This window comes from Lycium barbarum, chromosome 1 (genome assembly GCF_019175385.1).
Source record: "Lycium barbarum isolate Lr01 chromosome 1, ASM1917538v2, whole genome shotgun sequence".
Taxonomy (NCBI): domain Eukaryota; kingdom Viridiplantae; phylum Streptophyta; class Magnoliopsida; order Solanales; family Solanaceae; genus Lycium; species Lycium barbarum.
In genome coordinates, this window is record NC_083337.1 from 3,806,107 (window position 1) to 3,823,918 (window position 17,812).

The following is a 17,812-nucleotide window of genomic DNA, read 5'->3' on the forward strand; positions in this document are numbered from 1 at the left end:
TCAGAATTTTCAAAGGGGGTCATAATATCCTGGCTCACTTCATCCATTGCTTTAAAGTTCTGAGTTGGATGCTCAGATTCTTTCACAGACTCGTGATGAATGGAAGTTGGACTAATTGATCCCTTGCCCGTGAGTTGTTGAACAAGGGTCTTGAAATTTGAAGAACTAGTGATATAAACTTTGGGTCGCAAAAACTTTATCAAGTTGTTGAGTTGTGTCTTGTTGCAAGGAATATTATTGTTCTTGTTTATCTTTTGTGATAATTGGGAAACTTGACTACTCATGGCTCTTTTCCCCATGTTTCTTGCCTAGAACTAAGAACTAGGTAACTATTTTGGCTTTCACTTTCTTTGCTCTTATCGAAGGGATCCTAAGAGGTATTAATATGAAAAATTTTGAAGGCTCTTGAAAGAAACTAAGATGCATATTTAATTAACAAAAGAAGATTGGTGATTGGATATTAAATAAAAGATGCTGAGAAAATGTTTCATTCTACACTAAGGTATGAAAATTAGAGTCCATTCTACTCTTGAGCAGTCGTTTATCAAGAATATTCCTAGAATTGTAGTTACATGGATTAGTAGTTTCTTTTTAAAGTATTATTAGGCAGTTAAATGTAGATGTTAGTCTATTTCTATAGTTTTCAGTAGAAAAGGATATTTGTGAAAAGGTAAATTTAATATAAAACAATAATGTTTGGATCACGTAGAAGAACCGCGAAGGCACGCAACAAAATGTTCAATATATTTGTCATTTATCCTTTAGTTAAATGGTTAAGAGATAAAAAGTTTGTGCAGAACGGGTGTCTTGCATTCATTAGTTTCGTGTAAACACCGAGTGCAAGCTCTCTTCTGTATCAACAAGGATCATTTCAATTACCACTCGAAATCTAAGCTGCATTTGGTAAAATGGCAAAAATGTCGACCACATACTCCAGAAATACAGAAACAGAGAAATTACACGATCGAAGGGAAAACCCAAAATTTTAAAACCCAGTGTCATTATATGACTATTGACCGATGAGCAGGAAGACAAAGTAAGAGCATCTCAAAACATTAAGATGGTCAAAAGATTCAATACAACATTCTTCATGTTTGACCAAACTGAGGCATTGAACTACTACAATCCATCTCTTTGAATCTGTGCACTACTATCAGGGCAATACTACAAAAGTGAAAATAAAGATTACAATGGACTAAAGTAAAATATTAAAAGCATGGCTAAGGGAAATGAAACATAATAAATGGTCTTCTGTGAGTTCATCTGTAACAACATTATTCAAACAAAAATGCGACGAAAGGTGTATACCAAGAAAAGAATATTCGAGCTGTGCATTTTCTCAATGTTCCTCTTAACGATTCCCAGATAAAGAGGAACCGATTTCTAGCATCAAAGGATAGACAGGACTAAATTCCTTATCCCCTCTTGACCGTACCTTAGCAGCATAATCGTCCAGAGTAGCTTTAATCCCTTTCCATATCTGGTCCTCCCCTTGTGAATCCATCCACAGTGAATACTGCATCGGAGTAAGTCTATTCCTTTGCAAAGGTGATTGAAGTTCTTCGGGCCCGCGTGAGTAAAGATGGTGCAGTATAACACTTGGTGGTAAATCTTGACGAAGGGGTGATGATGCAAGTTGAGATGTTTCAAGGAATATAACAGGACGAAATGCTCTAAGTGCTCGATATGGTGCACCGAGCTGTTCTACTGGAAACAAGTTTTGGCCAACCGCTAATTCCAGCTCAGCCATGTCCCGGGCCAATCTCAACTTGCCTGATTCCGAGAGAGGTCTAACAAGTGAAGCATGTCTGATGAAAAATATCAAAACTCTAGACGCCATGCTCCTCACGAGTCTGGTACAAATAGTTTCTGAACCTGTAATTAGGGGTAACAAAATTAGCCCATGAAAACATGACCCGCCCAACCCGCTCAAGTTTGAGCGAGACATTTATTAGCTCAGCCCATTTTAACCCAACTTATTTCCGTCTATCTAAAAAATGGGTTATATGTAACCCAAATTGACCCATATAAACCTTATCAAAATAACATTTTTTTACTTGATATGTTATATATAGCCATAATAAAGAAAAAATAGTTTTATTAGGTGCTTTAAAAAAAAAAAAAAAAAAAAAAACAAACAAACAAAGAAACCACATAGGCATTTAGCCATAGATTACAAATATTTTTCAGTTTATTTGGAATTTACAGATTTGGAGTAGAATATGGAGTTGTGTTTTGGTTATACTTTTAGCAAAGAATATTTGGAATAATGTTCATGTTTGAATGTACTTATATACAACTTCAAAAGTGAAAAATGAGTTGAAAACAACTTATATTTGAAATACAACTTCCAAGTTGAATTTTGGAATTTTCATGGCCAAACAATGATTTTCAAATAAAGTGAAAAATTATTCCGGAAAAAAATGAATAATTTTTATGGCCAAACGGGTGCTTAGTAAGAATTGGGCGGATTGGGTTATGCCTGCTTTTTAGCCCATTTTAGCCAAACACGTTTCAGCCCAAGTAACTTTTGGGCTTAACTCAGCCCACTTTGACCTGCCCAAATTAAACCCAACCTGCCCATTTGACACCCATACCTCTAGTAATGCTACTTGACGAAGAAGGCAACAGCCTGGACAGGAATTCGCTACGGAAATGGAGAATACTGTTCTGCAACTCTTCCATATAAGGCGATGCATTATTGTCCATAGCAGCATCCATACCGAGACTACCGAAATTTTGATCATGAATTTGCAAGATGCATGACTCGAGTCGATCAAGCATTGATTGGAATAGTGGTGTTACTGAATCACCTGCAACCCCATAGATAGCTCCCAGTGAAGGAGACAGAATATCGGTTGCAATAGCTGGTAATCCTGACACCATAGATGATATGCGGGTATGGATTTCTTGCAGATGCTGGCATAATGCAAAGTTCTTCACCTGTGCTGGAGTCGCAGGACCTGTTATTTGCCGTGACTCAGGCCCAGTAGATATCTGTAGACAAAGTAAATCTATGAAATTCGAGTAAAGTTTGCATCCAGAAACTAAATTCATTTATCTAAGTTAATCCATTAATCCAATTACTCCAATGATAACATAATAATTCTCAAAAACCAATTGATCGGGAATGGGAAACATCATTAATATCACCAGCGCAAACTTCCATGTTTCCCCCAAAACGAAGAAGAATACAACCAAAGGTGGTATTTACCAGTTGGTACAGAATTTCAGTGTAACAAACTCAAAAGAATACCAAGCATTTCTAGTTATAGTAATAGCAGGAATTCTACTCATTCCAGACATCAAGCTTAGAGTACCAGTAGCATACAAAGATAATCTACTCGAATTTAGATGTTTCCTCTGTTAATCTTACAATACTTTCTTTTTAGGTGAGTTGGAGTTGAGTCAAAAGACTAAAGAGAAAATGTAGAACCTCAAAAAACAGTTTTATTAAAACGCAGAATAGGACGAGAAAGAGCAAGAACAAGATGGAAAGAAGAAAAATAAACGAAACAAAAGTAAAAGTTTCTTGGTCCGTGTATGCATTTTTAAATCTTAAGCTTTTGCCTTTTGTGTTTGGGGTGGCGTAATTATCGGTTAGCAATCAGTTTCTTTTATGTAACTTTTCCAGTTTCAAGAACTTCAACTATTCCTTTCAAAGCATCACTATACAAAATTACTTTTCCCCTTCACACCATAATTATGAACATTGAGAACTAATAGTCCGCAACGCAAAAATAATTATTTTCCATTTTTTTGAGTCGTAATTTCATCCAATTTAAATCGAGGAGAAAGTTATCAGATAAAAAAATGGTACTCTAAACTAATTCAAATTGGGGTAGTTGTGTAGGTCCTTGAATAAACTTCATTTCTTTTTTCTTTTATTTTTTTTGTTTTGATAAGTATCTTATTTTTTTATGTTTGGTTCATGAAAACTTTAGCAGGATAGAACAAATTATTCAAGATTTTCTTTTATTTGAGGTAGAAATTTAAAGCAACAAATGTTTGGCAAGGGGTTATAGAAAGATTTGAGAGGAGGTTGGCTACTTGGAAGAAGCTACTCCTCTCTCTTGGAGGCAGACTCACAGTAAAAATTTTTTAATCAAGTAAATATTCATAAACATGGCCAAACTGGAGATACAATAGTGAAAATGCGGCTTTCTAGAGGAAAGTTATAAATGCCAAGCATGAAACATTAACTCAATGGAGCACTAAGGTATCTTGTTTCAACACAGTGTAGGGTCGTGGAAACATATATGCTAACAGTGGGGAATATTCAGCAACCATATTAGGTTTGAGGTGGGGAATGTTTAAAAAAACAGAATGTGGCAAGACCTTGGACTGGTATAATACCCTTAGAGAGGAATTTCCAAGTCTCTCTCAGATTGACTCATTACCAAGTGCCAACATGGAGAACATAGAGATAATAATTATTGGGACATACAACTTAGGAGTAATTGTCAAGACTGGGAGTTGGAATCTCTAATGGCCCTAATGAACAAGCTTTTTTATAACCAACAAGCTAATATCAATTCTCAAAGAGATGACAAAATAAGATGGGTAATTCACATTAGTGTTCAAAGACAAAACAGGATATGAAGCGTTGGTGAGAACTGGTAATATGATTGAAAGAAGATCATGGAAGTTGATATGGAGAACTAATCCTAATAAATTGGCTTGCTTTAGATGGATATTGATACATGAATCTAGCCTTAGGCAAGACAATCTGATAGGAGGGGGTTCAAGTTTTTGATTTTGTTGGCTCTTCAAGTTTTTTTGCAGAAGTCAACCTGACGTTGTAATATTGCAACCAGTGAATGCATCATAAATTCTTTTTTTTCTTGATCAAAAATTAAAAGATTCTTCCTAGGTTCGTGGAAAATGATCTGCAGTACTTAATAGGAACTTGCATAAATGTATCCCTTATCTATCTTTTTCTTTTCCTATAACGAGCAGCAAACTCTTTTTTTTTTTTGGGTCCAGCTAGGCTAAAATATACTGGTCTTACTCTATACTCCTGTATCAGCATGCTAAATAGAGGAACTCCCACCCCTAGGTCTAAAATTAACACCTGCTCCTTTCCCCTGATTGCAGCACTTTCTAGTTGATGTATGAATGAACTTGATTCTAAATTTCTGGAAATGCAGACCTATCTCTACGTTCTTCATGACCGAACTGGCAACTCTTCCACACAACCACTCGACAAACAAAATGAATTGTATTATTCAAGCGTAAAATGGCTCCTTTAAATGTTCAGCATACCTCGAATTGCAACTATCACATAAAAATCGTGAAGAAAGATAGGAAGTGAGCTCATGATATACAATTTTGCTTCTTAATTATACACAGAGTGTTTTCTTCAAAGTTCAAAGAACGTTCTGTCATACAAATTTTGAGAAAAAAGGTACCTGGTATTCTGTTCTTTCTGAAAGCAGAAGCAGAACTTTGTTGATCTCACGCAAGACAAGAAGAGTTAACCGAGCATCCATCTGGACGGCTTCTATTTCTTCTTGAATTCGTGATATAATCCTTGAGATATGTTCTTTTGAGGGAACACTTCCACGACTAGACACTGGGAATACAGTATTAACAAGTTCCGAAAGACGACTCAGACAGAGGGTTAGGAAAGCAGTCTGGAATATATCAATGGAAGATAACATTTGGTCCTTTGCTTCTGGACTGAGAGCTGGTGGAACTCCTTTGACATCTGTATCACGTGAAATTCTTTCAAGCAAGTTTTCTAACATAGAGAAGAGTTTTGGATACCCAATAGTGAATATCTCCTTAACAAAGCTTGATGTGGTGAAAGTGGACTTCATTTGGTTAGCAAAAGACTTAACCAATGCCTCCCAAACGCGATCTGTCAATATCGGATCACCTTCCTGATAAAAATGTAGCAATGTAAACAACCACAAGGAAAAAAAAAATCAACAAATCAATTTATAAGAATGAAAAAACAAACATGAAAAGCTGTTTTTTCAGCAATATGCCAAACCCTTGGGTTGTTTTTTCTCCTTCTCTCTTTTGGATGTAATGGCAGCACTCTCTTTGTAGTTTGTGCTGATTATTTTACATTTATAATACTTACCTCTTCAAAAGAAATTCTAAAATTGGTTAAAGGTATTACAAGAAAATCACTAAGTTAGTGCTGACTCTGAGTATGCACAGCAAAACAAAGGACATAGCTAATCTCCCTTTAAAATCGCTAAAATTTGGTCCTCGTTTGTCGTAGAAAGGTATAAAGTTATATTCAAGTTTTACTAAACCTAAGTTTCCAAAAAGGGGCACCAGATTGAAGGTCAATGCTACGATGGGTCATGAAACTTCGGGAAAGCACTCCCTGGGGGTAGCCAAAAGAAGAAACTATCCCTTTACTTGCTATCAGATTCAACCATTCCTTAATAAGTAGTAGTCACCATACTATAAGCTACTCATCATACTGTAACTTTGGTAGCAGAAAACCATTTCAACCTACTAATAAACCTAATATTGACGACTTTTTTTCCTTTTAATTGCCACATTACTCACCCCAAAACACAGGATCAGGATCACGACAAAAGGATATCCACATCATCAAAACAAAATACATAATGCACAGTAGTAAAGACAGTCTATCAGTACTTCCTATGATTCTATCTAAGTTTCCAACACGGAGCAACAAATTCAAGCTCAATGCAATCATGACATTTTATACTACAAATAACTAACAATAACAAAGGCATCATATAATATAACTTCTTCAAATACATTCACACACCTGCATGACCTCATCAATCAGCAAAACATGCGTAAATGTATTATTTTATGCAAGATAGAAACTTAAGTAATTAATACATGAATGACTGCATCTGTACAACTAATCCCTACATAACCAATACCCACATAACTCTACCAGCAACCAAACGAACCCTTTAATATGCAGTTTTACCAATACTAGGTTTCCAACATAGGGCAAGGGCAACAGATTCAAGCTCAATGCAATCATGACATTTTCTACTACAAATAACTCAAAATAAGAAAGGCACCATATAATATAACTTCTTCAAGACAGTTGATAAGAAACAATGCGAGCATTACTAATCCCAGCATAACTTGTCTTCGAACCAAACGACCCCTAACTTTCCAATACTGACGACTGTTTCAAGCTCAATGCAATCATAATTTTTTAGACTACAATTAACTCATAATAAGAGAGGCATCACATAATATCACTTCTTCAAAACAATTCATATCCAATAGAAATATATTATTTTATGCCGGATAGAAGGTTAAACAACGAATACATGAATCACTAATCTCTAGATTACTAATACTAAGTTTCCAACACAGGACAACAGATAACAAGCTCAATGCAATCATGACATTTTAGACTCACAAATAACTCATAATAACAAAGGCATCATATAATATAACTCCATCAAAACATTCATATATCAGCTCGAAACTAAATACATTCACACACACACACACACACACCTGCATGACTTCATCGAGCAACAAAACATGCGTAAACGGATCTCTTTTCTTCGACAAAACTCTTTGCAAATGCCAAACAGCAACAACAATCGAATGCAACTGATCCATACATCCATTCATCCTTCCCCACAACGCGTCCTTCGCTTTCCAACTCCCTCCAAATTGCGGTGTCCCACTTCTCTGCACCCCACCCGGCCCCCCACCAAACCCACCGCCAACAGATATCGCCTTCATATCCAACGCGTTTGTTACACTCTTAACTCCCATTCCCTTATACTTACTAACCAAACCATCAACAGTTCCTCTCAACTCACCCATATTATAAAAAACTTGTAATCCAGCACCAACTTCAGCTTGATTCAAACCCTCAAGTCCTTTCTCCAACAATTTCATTCCTTCGAAACGTAATTTCCCTCCGATTTCAACAACCCATTTTAGCTCCAAATCAACCACATCAATCCCAACTAAATTATACTCATTATAAACAGACAATATCTCAAAATGTAACTGTGCAGCTTTCGAAAGATCCAATTTCGATTCTTTTTCCGGGTTGTCCTGACCCGACCCGATTAAATCACGTAACTTTTTCGATAAACGAATAACCCTAATTGTACACTGAAGCAATTCAATTGTGGAATGTAAATTGTTTAACCTAAGGGTATTTACGTAAATTACTTGGTGCGGATCGGAGAGTTCGGTTCGGGTACGTTTAAGTGAGGATTGAAGTGAAGTAACAGAAGAACGGAGCGTGGAGAGCGCGTGTTCAGCAGCGCGTAAGGAAGTGAGTTGATTGAGTAAATCCTGATGACGTGTAAGCACTTCAGTGCGGAGCTGTGTGTTGAGGAGATTGAGACCTTCTTGGAGTTTCTCGATGCGTGACGCGGCGGAACCGGAGGAGAGCGCGTGGGAGGAGAAGCGCGTGGAGTCGAAATCGGAAGTGAGGAATGAAGAGAAAATTGGATCGGATGTGAAGGAAGATAGTGGGGTGGTGGGGGTGGGAGTTAGGGTTCCGGTAGGGGTAGAACGGTCTTTAAAGGTTGAGAGGCGTTGGATCGCCGGAGAAGCCATGGATTCCGGCGAGTGAAAATTGAAGATTTGATTTATTAACAAATGGTATTAGATGGGATTGAAGAGATCTAATATTTTTGGTAGTAGGGGTAAATTAGTCTTTTTGAAAGTATTAATTAAGTTGTTTTAGTTCTTTAAATTTGTTGACGGAACCCTGACTGTTAAATTTAATTGGGACTGTGAAAAGAAGAATTTAACCAAAGACACCAAAACTACTGGTCAAAATTTCAAAAACTGCAATTTTAAAAACTACACCAAAAACTCAAAGAATAGACAAAAAATAACAGAAATTGTAACTTAAAAGGTCTCGCCAAACTTTTAAAAAAGACCAAAAATAATATATACTACAAAATATGTATTTTCAAATATGAGTTTTCATTAAATATTTTTTATTTTGAGAATTCCGATGAAATAGAATTTGGCAAATATCTGATGTGTTTATTTTTTGCAAATCTAAAGGACCAAAAGTCGCTATTTGTTGCAAACTTAAAGGACCAAAATGCTATAAGGAATTATTTTGAAGCTACTACGAAAACTAAGGGACCATTTTTGTCATATTTCTCTGTAATTCTCTGTTCCATTTTGGGAAACAATTCTTCGGCAATTTGGCCGGCTAGATCTCAAAAAAATACCCAAAATTAAAAAAAAAAAAATCGCGTAAATCGGATGTTCAAGCATAAAGTTATGACCGTTTAAAGTTTCAATAATTTACAACTAGTTTTCTACCTATGCTCCTGTCCTTATTTTTATTTACGTGAGTGAAAAGGCATATGTATATTTGATGTAATGAGCCGATATTATTGTACGTTAAAAAAAATATTAAGTTCTATATAAAATATTTATATTCCGACATTTTGAAACGTGACTAATCTTCGGTCAAAGTACGAAAAAAAACTTAAAGATAACAAGTTTCCAAACTTAGTTCGAGACATTTTATAACTCCTAAAACGACGATTCAAACATATATGTATACTTGATGTAATGAGCCGATATTATTTTACGCTAAAAAAAAAAATGAAGTTCTATATAAAATATTTATATTCCGGTGTTTTGAAAAGTAACTAATCTTCGATTAAAGTACGGAAAAAAGCTTAATTTTGAGTTTGATTTCCAAAGAACAAAGATGACAAATTTCCAAACAAACAAAACTTACTTCGGGGCACTTTACAACCCCTAAAACGACGATCCGAACATTTAGGTATACTTGATGTTATGAACCGACGTTATTGTACGCAAAAAAATATATTAAATTCTATATAAAATATTGATATTTCGGGATTTTAAAACATGACTAATCTTTGCCAAAGTATGAAAAAACGTGATTTTAATAGCTTAAAAAAAGAAGAAAAAAAAGGTACCCTCTTTCACGCACAGAATTTGTGCGTGAAAGGCTAAACTGAAAAAGTTACAGTTTGATCCTTTCACGCACAGATTTTGTGCGAGAAGCCTAGTTTTTTTTTTTTTTTAAAGGGTTAGTTTGGTTCCAAAAGTTATTTTTTGGGTTAAAAAAGTTTCGGATCCGTTATGTTTATAAACTACCCCAGCCTAAATGGATGAAAAGATAGTTTTCGCTCCGTAAGTTACTTTTTACAGTCCATGAAAAAAAGAATTTTTATATACTGTAATAAAGATTAGATATACTACCAGTTTTAAGTTCCAGAATAAAGTATTGTGGTATAATTTCTTTGCATTCAAATGATTGGAGGCCTCATCTTTTGTGATATCTCCTTGAGGATTATTTTCAGGTCTCTACTTATGCCAAAAATGGTTATGTCTATTGAAATATAAATCGTATTTGAAATTTCACTATCTCTACCATAGCCTTAGCATCCCCTTAGCAATTAAACAACTACCAAAGCACGACATTTAAAAGCCGGTTTACAAGCTAAATTATTGCTCATCTGCCTTGCGAATTATGCTCAATGCTACGTACGCCTTCTTATGTGGTATAAGAAGAGATGATGTGGCATCTCTCTTAAACAAGGAAAAACTATTTAACTTTAATATTTCTATTTTGGCCTTTTTCTCTCAATTATTTGGTTTTTGACCTTTCGGTATTATTCTGCGATTAGAGTGGGTAATGAAAAGTTGCAATTATTGTCGACTTTTCCTCATTTTACAATACAATAACAACAACAACAACAACAATAAGCCCAATATAATCCCACCATGTGGGGTCTGGGGAAGGTAGAGTGTACGCAGACCTAACCCCCACCTTGAAAGGTAGGGCGGCTGTTTCCGAAAGACTCTCGGCTCAAGAGAGGAGAACAAGAGAGGAAAAACAAGACAAAAGGTTAGATAGGATCAAGCATATCGAAAACCAATATGAAATCAAGGAATAACAAAAGCGAGAAAGTCATGTTAGAACAGTCCGGAAAGAAAGGAGCATTAACTACTATAGATAACTAAGGCCACCAAAGTACAACGACCCAACAAATATAAGCAGCAATCAAATGCAAAAATCAAATGGCAATAAACAAATGAGCAAAACTACCACTACTAAGGTGAAAGGATTGGCCACCTAGCCTTCTATCCTAATCTGAGTCCTCCACAACCTCCTATCTAAGGTCATGTCCTCGGTGAGCTGAAACTGTGTCATATTCTGTCTAATCACCTCTCCCCAATACTTCTTTGGCCTCCCTTTGCCTCTCCTGAAACCGTCCATAGCCAACCTCTCACACCTCCGCACTGGGGCATCTGTGTCTCTCCTCTTCACGTGCCCAAACCATCTCAGTCTCGCTTCCCGCATCTTGTCTTCCACCGATGCCACTCCCACCTTGTCTCGGATATCTTCATTCCTAATTCTATCCCTCCTAGTGTGCCCACACATCCACCGCAGCATTCGCATTCCCGCGACTTTCATCTTCTGGACGTGAAATTTCTTGACTGGCCAACACTCCGCCTCGTACAATAGGGTCGGTCTAACCACCACTTTGTAGAACTTGCCTTTAAGTTTTGGTGGCACTTTATTATCACACAACACTCCGGAGGCGAGCCTCCATTTCATCCACTCTGCACCAATACGATGTGAAACATCGTCGTCGATATCCCCATCTCCCTGTATAATAGACCCAAGATACTTGAAACTTCCTTTCTTTTGAATGGCCTGGGTACCAAGCCTCACTTCCTCGTCAGCCTCACGCGGTAGGCCACTGAACTTGCACTCCAAGTATTATGTCTTGGTCCTACTCAATTTAAATCCTTTAGACTCCAACGTCTGTCTCCAGCCATCCAGTTTATCGTTAACTCCGTTGCGAGTCTCGTCAATCACGACTATGTCATCCGCGAACAACATACACCAAGGCACCTCACCTTGTATTTGTCGCGTCAATTCATCCATCACCAGAGCGAATAAAAACGGGCTAAGCGCTGATCCCTGGTACAACCCCATCATAACAAGGAAGTGCTCCGAGTCTCCTCCTACCGTCCTTACCCTGGTCTTAGCTCCATCATACATGTCCTTTATCGCTCTAATGTACACCACAGGTACGCCTTTAACCTCATTTTACAATAACTACCGTCAATAACTTTTTACCATCAATCGATTAAACTCATGATTCTCATTTTATAGTGCAGGGTATTGTTAGAGGTATAAAAAAAGAGTAATATAAAATTTGATCTTTTTATCACATTATCAGCATTTTCGTGTTGTTTGCTTTATAACTAAAGAAATGTGTAAATTGTAGTTGATTAAATATTTGGAGTCATTGGTTCCTACTTGATTAATTGTATAGCCTCATTGTATTTGTTATACCCTATTTTAAACGGGTCAAATCGGAGTACAACATATTGATGATTCCCAAATTATTTAACTTAAGGAGTCGCCACCTAACTATTTTAACGGTGAATTAGGACACCTAATTATTAACTAAGGTAAAGCTAAACTAAACCTCCGTTAATGGTCTGCTTAATTAATGTGATTCTAGGTAAGAGTTCTTGGTTATCCTAAAGGGAAGGGGTTAGGCATCCTTTAAGATTCGTTAATTACGATTAACCGGTCAAAACTCAGGTTATTTAATTAAGACTAAAAAAATACAAATATAACATTTTAAATGTTTAGGAAAATAGTTTGTAAATATTATCAAGATTTCAAAAAATGGAGAATATAAGACTGTTATTTAAATTAAATAAGATAGTAATTTATAGAAAAGACTTTAGCCATATTATACTAAAAAATGTGCTGGATTAGTCAATATGCTAATAGGCATTTGAAACAATTCAATGATTGAGTATCAATTGATTTTAACTGCTTAAATTTATTAAGTGACAAAATAAGATCAAGAAGGCAATAAACAAATTAGCTCCCTACTATTATGTGAAAAGTAGTTTAAAATTATAACTATCCTCTTTTATGAAAAATTGGGCCTTGTTTGGAATCTGCGAGTATCTGTTGGTTTATAATGACTTATTTACCTTCATTGTTTTCATTTTCATAGTTATTTATAGCAGTTAATTCTCCTTTTACCATGACTTTCTTGCTTTGTTATTCCTTGCTTTCATATTGTTTTCGATACGCTTGAGCATATCTAACTTTTTGTCTTGTCTTGTCTTTCTTTCTCTCCTCTCTTGAGCCGAGGGTCTTTCGGAAACAGCCGCCCTACCTTTCAAGGTGGGGGTTAGGTCTGCGTACACTCTACCCTCCCCAGACCCCACATAGTGGGATTATACTGGGCTTGTTGTTGTTGTTGTTGTTGTTGTTGGGCCTTTTTTGGAAAGTAAGGATTTAACTTAAATTTGGAAAAAGATTCATCTCCAATCACTACTAGAAATGATCATTTATTGCCTTTATATATAGAATTAACCATAAAAATTAAAACAAAAAACAAAAAAAGCTTATAAGATGACGTTAGGCTATAATTTGAAGTAGGTGGATAATTTGAAATCTGACTTAATTCTTAATTGGATCACTCAACCCATTTTAAACTTGTAAAAGAGTAATTAAAAGAAACCTTGAACCGATGAAATAGGCTAAATTATTAAACCTTTAAATATGTTATTTCGAAGACAAACTCAAACTCTAACTACCCATTATCACTAAAACTATCCCCACTAATTTCGCTAGGATTCATCTAAGCTAAGAAAACAAAATAAGGTAAAATGTTAGTCAAGCAATGCGAATCAAATACACAAGGAAAATAGAGTAGAGGAGACAAATATAATTAAGGAAAATTTACCTGTCATAACTACCTTATTTTTTTATTTAATTTTTGTAGCTTTATTTTTCCAAAATTACATTTCATAACTAGTCCAGTTACTTTTGAAATACATGTACCTCTTTATTCTCCCTCACTACACATTTAAGATTTATCATCTTCTCCAAACCCTAAAAAAAAAAAATCTCCTCTTTCCCTTTCCCCTCACTGCCGCCTCGGCTCCGACATCTCCTTAGCGCCACCGCAGCTAAGGCTGCTCTTGCCGTCGGTGATGCCAGAAAAAAATTCTCTCTCCTCTTGCCGTCGGTGATGCCAGAATCCATGGCTTCTTCTCATATCTGAACGGTTGTCGAGTTCTCCAACCCTACACAATCGATTAAGATCGAGTTCTTCTCACCGGATCCGGATCGGTTGAGATCGAGCTCCCTTCACACAAGTTGATCGGATTTGGAATAATGAACATCACAATCGTAAAGCTTCAGACAGGTTCGTGAGGTTAAAGCTAATGGAACTTTATGAAAAATGCGGAGATTTTAATGATGCGAAGAAGGTGTTTGATGAAATGCCTCAAAGATATATTGTTGCCTCTACTGTTACGATATCATGTTATCTTGATCATGGGTTGGTGAATAAGGCAATGGATGAATTTCGTCTGGTTTCTACCAAGGATAATGTTGGCTGGACAGCTATGATTGATGGTGGTTAGAAATAGTGAAATGAACTTTGCATTGGAGTTATTTAGAGAAATGCAGATCAATGTATTTCAGTATATTTCGTTGTATTTCAATGTATTTCTAATTTATGAAACAGTTTCTGATATATTTCATTGTATTCCATTGTACATACATATACTACAATTTTATATTTCTTAAACAATCAACCATATTTCATTGTATTTCAGTGTATATTTTTCTGTATTTGGAAGTACTTCTAAAAGTTTGGAATGGAGTAATTTGGAGAGAGAAACGTGGGTTGTTATGGAACTTCAACAGTTATGCATCATACATGGTTGATTTAATTTGACTTACCATTTAAAATGAAAGAAAAGAATTTATTCCATAAATACAACCTATTTTTACTCTGCCAGATTTTGTATTTCAGTGTATTTCAAAAATGCGAACTCTCTCAGATTTTGTATTTCCGTGTATTTCCCTGTATTTCAAAAACGCGAAATACAACCAAATACAACAAAAACTAGCTACAATTTGTAAATATAGAAAAAGTAGCTATAAATTGTTAGAAGCTATTAAAAGGTAGCTGTTTATGTAAGTTTGGGTTTGGCCCATTTTATGCTGTCGCGATCTGTTTCTGCCATATGGGCTTTGGCCCAAAATCCTTTTTTTCCTACACTGCGGATAGGGGTTGACTCAAGAGAGATATCACGTTGGGCTTTAGCCCAATACCGAATGCGGAAGAAGACGAGCCCCTTGGACTCATACGAGATGGTCATGCATAAAAATGAAAGAAAAATGATTAGTACAGCGGGGATTTACAAGACCTATACTTCAAATAAAAAGAAAAGAAATGGCCGAAACAAAATAAAAACATCACGTAAATAATAAACAAGAGCAGAACCTTGACATGCCAAATTAATAGAGCAATTTCAACACTCGAGACAAACAAGTGATTTATGTATACATTATGTATATTTAAGTATACTTTGTATATACACATTCATAAGGATACTTAGAAGGTTAATATTGGAAAGCTTTTGCCCCCGTTTTCCCGACATTGCACAAGTTCCAAGGGATTTCTATGAATCCCAGGCATGACTAACATCGGGGAGGGTTCAAGCTTAATCCATAATGACCAACTAATCTCTCCATAAATGTATTAACTAAGGTATACTGGTCATATATATACATATACATAATCAAACACAATACACTTGCAATATAAGAAACATAAAGATTGAATAGGCAGAAACACAACAGGCCTTACAGATCTGACCCAATTCTGATTATAACCGAAGGATATGCCATATATATGCCGGATATACAAGTTCATATATACCACGGGTATACAGAGCTTTTGTATATGCTTAATATATTTTGGTATACCTTTAGTATACACAACTTGTATTCAAGCAAAACAACTATGTAAACTTACAATAAACCTAGTTCTATCTACTTATCATGTCACGACACATTTAGAAAGGACAAGAAGTAGTTTTAAAAAAAAAAAATACAAGTGATATACACAGTATTAAAGATTCAGATACTAATAGGATGCAGTGACACATAAATGAAACTTAACATGACTATATACCTAAAATATCTAAATTATTCTAGTGAGACAAACATCAAGTCCAGCCAAGTATCAACAAGTTACAAAATGAAGAAAGACAGATGCAGTATTATGTAAGCCAAATGACTATGTTCAGACAACAAGTAAAGTCTAGTAATAATCCTTATGTGATATGTTTAGGAAGCCGATGACCAAGTTTATTAAGAGCATCAGAACTATTTGAGACTCAACACAGATTCACACAAAGCAGTAGCATTCAACAAGGACATTCATATTCGCAAATGGTCACATTTAAGAAGTACAGAGATGGGATACCAAGTTCAAATACAGAGGGCTAGCTCATTATACCATATTTAGCATAGTTCATACATATACACCAAATTCTCAAGTTAACAAACTCCACATCTAAGCTTGAAACAGGTTTATCATACTAACACATAACCAAATCTAAGCATCTTTACCCAAATATTCATAATAAACACCCTAAAAATATATCAGACCCAATCTAGATGACTCAAATCTTGCTTTAAACTAATATTTAAGCATACAAGATCATGCTACAGTTTAACATATCATGTGTCATTACTAGTTGACAAACTTCAAGTTCAAACTCAAATTAGACAGAAATGTGGCATATCTCATAAAATCAACTGGTCCAAAAACAGACCTTATGCTAGATACATGATGGCTCACAGCCCTTTAACAATCACAAATCCAACCTACAATGGTTACCAACAATGGATACACTAATACTGATCATTTAGCATGCAACAATAGTCTATACTAATGGATTAACAGCACAAACAGAGTCTAACAGGGAAGATACTACAACTAATACTATATTCTCAACATAATAGGGATTGAATCATTAAACACAATAGAAGATGCAGCTAAACAGGATTTAAACTAAGAGTATACTAAACAAGAGCTAAAGTAGGCATAGTATTAATTAGACTAATTACTCAACCTGCTGAATCTTGACTGAATAAGACCTAAGCTAACATATAAGCACATGACTAAACTTAGAAAATGAGAAAAAAACATAATAAACAAACTAATACATATCACACACAAGTCTAATTCAAACTAATAAACACCATGACTAGACTAGTAGCTTAACATGCAAAATGCAAATAAAATACTAGAAAAGAATACTTAAAGGGAAGAATTTTACCTTTTTCGGAGGCAGTGAACAGGGGCTTCGAATCTCCGATATACACTCGAAACACTACAATCTCGAGTTTGCATGCACTCCGATTCGAAACACTAACAGGGGAAAAAGAGAATAAAAATGATTTGGTACTTCGAATCAATATCAAGAAGCGGCGAGATTGATGAAGATTAATATTTTCTAGGGGGATTGAGGCAGCTAAAAAAAAAAAACTCCCCCAAATGACTTAAGAAGCGATTATTTATAGGAAAACATCTAGGGTTTTGCTCGGGTTCAAAAATTTGGGCGGAATTTTAAGTCGAATTCCTTTCAAATCAAAACGTTAGGAGGCTTTGTTATGTCATCGGATCAGAAAAAGGGAGAAGGAGACAAAACCCATTAAACTTGTACCATGAAAAATGCAAAAGGAACTGATAAAAGACAGGATTTGAATCTTACAAATGGACAAAACTCATTAAGGCTTCAGATCGAAACAAAAACAAGAAAGAGGAAGAAACGCCCTCTTCAACGTTGAACCCTGACGGAGCATTAATTATCTTTCCCGAATTAACTGTGCATGGCCTGCGGGAGCGAAAGGGCTCTGCGATTTCACCATTTTTGTTGAGGAGAGAGAGAGAGAGAGAGAAGAGAGGGGGCCGCTGATTGAATTAGGTTAGGGTTGGGTGATGAATAAGAGCAATTTGGGCCGGGTCAG

The 17,812-nt window shown here is 35.7% G+C and overlaps 1 protein-coding gene across 1 annotated transcript; it reads right to left on the reverse strand.

Annotated features, from left to right (window-relative positions):
• Nucleotides 1–1,032: 1,032 nt before the first annotated feature.
• On the reverse strand, nucleotides 1,033–8,602 carry LOC132629572 (conserved oligomeric Golgi complex subunit 5). The gene is made up of 4 exons (XM_060345094.1): nucleotides 7,480–8,602; nucleotides 5,412–5,885; nucleotides 2,598–2,997; nucleotides 1,033–1,875 (listed from the first exon to the last, which is right to left on the reverse strand). Exons 1-4 carry the CDS (start codon nucleotides 8,545–8,547, stop codon nucleotides 1,352–1,354), a joined length of 2,466 nt encoding a protein of 821 aa, XP_060201077.1. The 5' UTR covers nucleotides 8,548–8,602; the 3' UTR covers nucleotides 1,033–1,351.
• Nucleotides 8,603–17,812: the final 9,210 nt, after the last annotated feature.

Coding starts and splice junctions, on each gene's coding strand:
- LOC132629572 (XM_060345094.1), bottom strand. CDS start 8,547: ATGGCTTCTCCGGCGATCCAACGCCTCTCAACCTTTAAAGACCGTTCT. Junction 2,998..5,411: donor CAGAAAGAACAGAATACCAG/GTACCTTTTTTC, acceptor CTTTGTCTACAG/ATATCTACTGGGCCTGAGTC. Junction 1,876..2,597: donor GTCAAGTAGCATTACTAGAG/GTATGGGTGTCA, acceptor CCCTAATTACAG/GTTCAGAAACTATTTGTACC.